The 7589-nt window shown below is 35.9% G+C and overlaps 1 protein-coding gene across 1 annotated transcript; it reads right to left on the bottom strand.

Annotated features, from left to right (window-relative positions):
• Window positions 1-516: 516 nt before the first annotated feature.
• LOC107025010 lies at window positions 517-1053 on the bottom strand. Its single transcript, XM_015225895.1, has one exon. It carries the CDS (start codon window positions 1051-1053, stop codon window positions 517-519), a length of 537 nt encoding a protein of 178 aa, XP_015081381.1.
• Window positions 1054-7589: the final 6536 nt, after the last annotated feature.

Raw genomic sequence — 7589 nt, 5'->3', positions numbered from 1 at the left:
AAGCAACACAAGCAATTTAGAACTATTTCCACATTGCGTAGTGCACACATATCTCATCATTTTCATTGCATTTATGGAGGAACTACCTTCTTTAACATTAGAAATGCTCATCATATCATTATAAAGCTCAACATGCAATAACTTTCAAATCACACATTGGCATATAAACATAACAACTTATGAGGCAATTAAGCAATTATCATTATATGCACATTGACATGAAAAATATAGATTAACTAGCACTCTTCCCATTAACTATGATATTATCACGAGCATGCAAAATATTATATCATCAAAGGCACCTATAATATAAGGACACATGCAACTCATACTCATATGCAAGACTCTAAAATATAACAAAACTACTAAGAATTTTGGTCTCAAGCTTGAGTAAGAATAGAAGAAAAAGATAAGGATATGAATCACCTTACTACTCAACTCATTCTCCCCCACTTAGGGTTAACCCATCTAAGACGAAATAAAACAAACATAAGGAACTATGACTTACCGGGGCCTTTATTCTGGATTAGCTCCTTTGTTAGCTTGTTGCATATAGAAATAGTTCTTCTTTTGAGAATTAGGGTCTAGGCCATCTTGAGGATCTTTGTTGGTATTCTTCGCTTTTGCCTTGAGGACCGGGCAATCTCTCATATTATGACCCTTGTTTCCACACCCAAAATATCCATCTTTACCAGCAAGACACTTACCCAAGTGTTGCTTCCCACATGTAGTACATCCAGTCCTCTCAAAAGAAAGGCCACCTCCACTCCCTCCTTGAGAATTTCGGTTGGAAGCCCTATCCTTGTTCACCATGGAGGAATCTTGATTATAAAACCTCTTTTTAGACTTATCTTGACTTGATTCATCTGACCTATCCCTCTTCCCATCTTTATCCATCTTCCTAGGCTTGGATGCCTCAATTTCTTGGACATACACCATAAGCCTAGAGATATTCGTATCATGATGTAGCATTGTTGTACGACACTCTTCCTTAACCAAGCTAGACACCCCATCTACAAACTTATTCATTCTATCCCTAGCGTTGGCTACCATGTTTGGGCATGCTTAGAGAGTTAGGTGAACTTGAGAGAATACTCCTTCACACTCATTCCACCTTGATGAAGGTTCGTGAATTACACTAAATTTTTCTCCCTCAACTCTAATGGGAAAAAACTATCAAGAAAGGTCGTCTCAAACGCTGCTCAATCAACCGGGCCTTCCCTTAGGGGTATCTCATACCTCCATTGCTCCAACTACACTTGTACCACATCTTTTAGTTGGTAAGCGGCTAGCTCCAATTTGTCCCTGGAAGTTACTCCCATAGCATCTACCACCTTAAACACCTTATCTATAAAGCCTTGTGGATCCTCATCCACCTTAGTTAGATGAAGTGTTTGAGGATTCATCCTCAAGAAATCTTGGATTCTAGAAGCGGGAGTACTTTCATTGGGGTTTACATGAGGTCCAACTCCTTGGTTTGCTTGGTCCGTCATGGCTTTAAAATGAGTAATGACGATTTGAGCTTGATTCGTCATGACTTGGGTCAAAGTTTGAAAAGAAGCCCTTATCTTCACATTAGACATATCCCCTTCAACATTGGGATCTTAAGGACCTTGGGACACTTCAGGGGGAACCTTCTCGTTCACATTCTCATGATTAGATATAGGGACTTTTTCACCCCTGGGAGAAATCCCTTATTTATTAATCCTTCCTCAACTCTTATTGCGTTTGTCCTTCTTGTATTCATATCCTGTATAAACACAAGATAAGAAGATCAGGAAAAAGGCACTTTTAGAACTCAAATCTATGGCACGACAAAAGATTAATGAAGAAAGTAAAACTTCTATCGTACTACAACCCATCACTCATAGATGTGTCGCGACTCACACCGATGAAAAAGAGTGTACTAGATGTAACTTGTGAGACTTTGGACCTTAAGACAATTATCCATAACCTTATGCTCTAATACCAAGTTTTGATCATCGAGGAGCACCCCCCTAGAAGTTACACGACATACTTAACCTCTCGGAGGTCTTGTACAAGCCTCTTAGCTTTCAGTTATCACATAGGTAGGAAAAGTAGTGCAGAATTTAAAATATTCACGATGTAGTCAATAGGAAACTTATTCATAAAATACAAGGAACAAAGTCTCATCATCATAATCAAACTAATACACGTCTTAACATCATAGGGTCATGAACCTTTACATTGAAAGAAACATACAAAGTCTTATACAATGTCTTAAAAGAAAGAAACTAAAATAAACATTGTTCATGTACTCCAACATATGAGGACATACCAATCTTGAGAGAATCCACTTCCTAAGCTTCACCTTCTAAGAACCTTCACTTGTCTTCCACCTATACTCATAGAAATATAGAAATGTATGGAATTAGTACAAACATTATATTAAGTATGGCAATATGCAAAAACATGCTTAAAAACAGACATTTTAGTTTTAAACATACTTTCGATTCTATTTTGGTAAAACCTCATGAATAAAGTTTACAAGACATCCTATAAGTTATTATCAATGTACAAGGTAATACTTTATTGATTCACAACATATAGCCATTTTTATTAAGTAACAGATTGATCATTTAGACTTTCCTATCCAAAGTTATCCTAGGACTAACCTAGGTAAGAGATGAAGAAACCGCCCATACAACCTCTTCAATACACCTAAATGGTCCTTAAAACTACTAAAGATAAGAATACTTGATTTAAACTCAACATTCAATACTAAAGATTCTAGAGGAACTATATATGTAATTAAGAACTTCACATAAAGACCATCCTCCAAGACAAACCCCCAAGTTACACTAGTGCAATGTGAAGGTAGCATTCCATACTACTACTTCAACTTAGTGCTCCTTAGGAATCCCCCTATTCTAGGCACATCACATTCAATCATTACCTAAACATAGTCAATATTAGACATAAGCTCAACATGCTTCATTGCATAAGACATATTGTCAACTTACTTCATTAACAACATATAGTAACCCATTCATACATTTACATTATAAGGACACACCAAGACTCCCTCCAAGTGTCTACTTGTGCAATTGCATAGATGATGTACCATTCCACGACCTACCTTAAGTAGTTCACCCTTAGGAAGACCTAGTTTGTTACATTAATTTGTTGGGGCTAGCTTTAACCGACATAGACCATGAGAGCTTGGCATGGAATCCCAGTATTAACCCCTATCCGATGGGGGATCCCCACCAGCCTAAGGTAGGGTCATTCTTTTAGCTTTTACATGGATCTCTAATAGCTAGACCTATGTGGGCGCATAGTTTAGGGATAAGCGTATTGCTTTTAAGTACTACATCTCAACTCACGAAGAGTACTCATTATCACATCCCGAAACAACACCCAAGATGATATGGCATTCTCGGAATGCAACCGGCGTACTTGACCTCCGGTGGCCTTGCACAAGCCCTTTTCGTATTGTTCATCGTATATACATAATGAAAAGTAGTGCGTCATGAAGCATTAAAATATCTTTAAAAAAACATCTTTCATTAGAAATCATAGGAAATACTAAGTCTTAATATCATCAAATCTTAGACAAGAGAATACTTGGAACACGACCCATACTAAAAAATATAGAAATACTTAGTCTAATACAATACTTCGATAAAGGAAATAAAAGACATCTTATGCCCTCGAGTCAAATGAGGACATACCTCAACTTCACTTTAATGATGCTATGATAGTCTTGCTTCCTAAATGCTCCTCACCTACAAACCACTATAGATATAGATAAAAGCATGAAATAAGTAAAACCACATATATGAATAATGCATAAAATCATGAAAATAGACATTTATTAGAAATATGCATCCTTTTGCCTTAAATATCATAACATAATCATAATAACAACATTTAAGACATTAGAGACACATAAGATAACATTTAAGAAATTTAGTACATTTTAGTAAATGTTACAGTAAGCTTAGCCTATTTTAAAGTGAACTATTTTAGCCTTACAGTGACTATTTTTCATGTTATAGTGAATCCTATCAATTTCATCTAGAACACACTCTAGTATGTAATCTTCTTACTAAAAGCTATCCAAAGAATAACTTAAGAAATACAAAGAGAGACCGCCCATATAACTTCTCTAGGTACACCTAAATGATCCTCAAGACCACCAATAATGAGATCAAAACACACCGACAAGACATAACACATATGAACAGGATATCCTTCTACCAAAGGTGATCCTAAGTTTCACTTGAGTGAGTTGTGAAGTGACAACCCATACAATCACTTTCACACACACTCAAGAGATCCTATAGAATACCTAATATAGAACCATTCTCACTAAATACATCAAGATATAGATAATATGTATTATTCGTCCAAAGGCTATCAAAATACATACTTAAGTAAATCGAGAAGATAACGTCCATGATTTACCTCTTGAAGACTACTTAAATAATCCTTAAGACTACCTAAGTTTTATATCATGTCCACATTATCAACATCTTCCCTAGCTAGAGTCATTCTTAAGACTTATCTAGGTAAGATACGAAGTGACCATTCCTATGCCCCCTTCACATCTTAACTACACAACTCTAAACTACTCTAAATAAGTACTTATTCATTTAACATACTTTCTTAACTTAAGCCATTACATTCCTTAGTTCATTTAATAATTATTCATCACATAAGGACATTTCAGTAATGGTCTTGGACAAGACTCTAAATAAAACCTTCGAAGCCTATTGTGCAATGTCTAGATAGCATCCCATACCACCACCTAAACATCATAGAAATTCTCTAATCCTAATAGGTATCTTATATGATGAGAATAGGCAATAACCGACATAGACCATGATATCTAGACATGGAATTTGGAGTTCTAACCTACTCCGATGAGAGTGTTATACTTGCCAAGGGTATAAATAGGACACATCCATTATAGGCACATGGTTAAGGAATATGAAAGGTTTTTATGTACTCATTCCTTATCTAGTTCAAACCCAATCACATTCACCCTACTAAAGAGGTACAGTAGGCCTACCTTTTAATGGTGACTAAGATAGCTCATTATCACTTTTCTAAGGATTATATGATGCCGTTCCAGCCAACGAACTCTAAGTCCATCATCCTTTACATGAAGGATACCTTTACAACTTTTCGACTCCAACATTCATAACCTTACCACTAGGTTTAAGGTTCCACGTACATGGCCTTCTTAACATCATCTAAGGTGTCACATATTATTAATTAATACATGAAAAGTGTGCACTAAGCTTACCTTGTCAAGACATCTCATATTAACATATCATCTATACATGTATCAAGTAAGGGCACAAGTATACCAAAACAAGACACAACATTCTTTACTTTATCACATATATCATATCTTTCTTTGAAGCACTTCTGAATGACCCTTATCATCTTTATGTTATCCTATACACTACTATATCATCATCAATATAACCACCACAACTCATATAGTCAAGTAGGAACAATCATGCATCAACATCTAAGACTACACATATAAGCACAAAGTCATAGTCAACATGATCTCCCAACATACATAGAAAGAACACATACTTTAACATTACTTCACATGTAGATAGATATATTCATAGTTCACATAAATCAACTACACTAATCCTCTTAATACTTCAAGTAGTGCCGAGAAAGCCATGATCATCATATTTCATAAAGTAACGCCGACAAGGCTATATCAATTGAAAGTAAGGCACATAACACCACCACCATAAGTGGACCATACCAATCACAACATAATTGACGTCTAATTAAAAAAAATTAGGGCAACCTACCACCACTCAATTTTTAATACTTCAATCCAATGCCAAATCATCCAATTCAATACCATAAGGCCCTTACCCGTGGCCATTAACAATAATTCAATACATAAACTATGATATTCAATGAAACTAGGTCAATTAAATATATATTCATTAATCTAAGACAACCTATATATCAATTCAATATAATTATTACATCAATCAATAGCCTATAAAAAAACTACACTAGAATTCATAAGCATTAAGTCCAAATCACTTAACCCATAAAGTAGTGAAAAACTAGGGTTCATAAATTACATGGGTTCATAGTTTAATTGAATTAAAATGATATAATTAACAACACTTCAATCAATATTCAATCCTTTAAAACTTTTAATGCAAGAACCCATGGATAGATCATAATATTGGACAATTCATCTTTCAAAACTTTAGAAAACTTCTTCAAAAGTTGGGCTCCTTGATGATTAGAGTTTAAAGGATCAAAAATCATACCTAAATAAAGCTAATACTCCAATTTGAGAAGAATCTGCACTCAATTCTCCAATCAAATCCCTTCATTGAGTTTTGGCTCCAATGGAGTTCTAGAGAATTTCTAAGGGAATTTGGGTATTGATTTTGAAGAATGAAATCCTCCAAGTGTTAAAGACTAATATACATGTTTAAAATATCCAAAAGACCCTAAAGGAACCTCCGAAATTCTAATTTGGACGTGAGGTGAATTTACAATTTCACCCCTACCATTACAGGTAATTGCGCAGAGAGGCAATCCTCACAGACGGATGGCCATCGACAGCCCATCCCTTAACCAACAGCTGTCCTGTTGGTCTGTGGTTCTGGAATGAGGCTGTTCTTTGGCTTGGATTCTCCCAATCATAAGTTTCCACCTGTTACCCCACACATATGGGGCGTCGACTGATCCACTGGGTGTCGATTGCCTCTGTAGGTTGAGCTGGTTTTTGACAGCTTGGGCACTCTTGAAGGGTCCTTTCTCAAGGACCCTTGGATGGTACTTGGGGATGTTTTTCAGGACGTTTCCAACCCGAATAGGTTCGTATTAGAGTTTAGGACCTCTCACATGAATTTCACCAAAACGAACACGTAAAACTCAATGAAACATACCAAGACTCACAAGGTCGTTTCAAGGCAAACCTTTTGAACGTCATGGACGTTCTTGGATGTTTGACCTCCAAACTTCACTAAACTTGACAAACTACCTATAAAAACTATAATAACTCATATAATGACCTCGTGGAAACACACAATTAGGCACATAACCATATATGAGGCACATAGGTGACTTAGTCGTCGAACGACTTGGTTGTCCCTTGACATTTCACTTCAAAATCACCTAAAACTCTAGACAGTGCCTCAATACCACATTATAGACCATTTTAAAAGATTAGACCATCATTACAACCATGTTAGTCACTAGCTTCACCTAAGTCATTTTTAAGGATGTTATATTCATCTCAAGAGGTACATTGGATACAACATCTCTTCTCACGAAGAGTAACCACCCCTTCTTCAATTCCTCTCGGTGCTAAGCATAACTCTTCTAAGGAGTCTTGACATTCTTACATTCTCTGGATATAGGTTAAGAGATAGATACTAAGTACTATATCTCAACCTAACATTCATTCATTGGAAAGCTCTTGGGAATAGCGAGGTTACTACTAAACACTTCATCTAAACTCCCGAAGAGTGTCCACCCAAAAATCCACCTTTTTGATTTATTAGATCTCTTAGGAATATCGATGTTGATTCTATACAGTATATCTCTACTCACGAATA

The sequence above is a fragment of the Solanum pennellii genome, chromosome 7 (genome assembly GCF_001406875.1).
Source record: "Solanum pennellii chromosome 7, SPENNV200".
Classification (NCBI taxonomy): Eukaryota; Viridiplantae; Streptophyta; class Magnoliopsida; order Solanales; family Solanaceae; genus Solanum; species Solanum pennellii.
Note: the sequence above shows the minus strand (reverse complement) of the source record. Positions and strands in the feature narration are given on the sequence as shown.

Coding starts and splice junctions, on each gene's coding strand:
- LOC107025010 (XM_015225895.1), bottom strand. CDS start 1,053: ATGGTAGCCAACGCTAGGGATAGAATGAATAAGTTTGTAGATGGGGTG.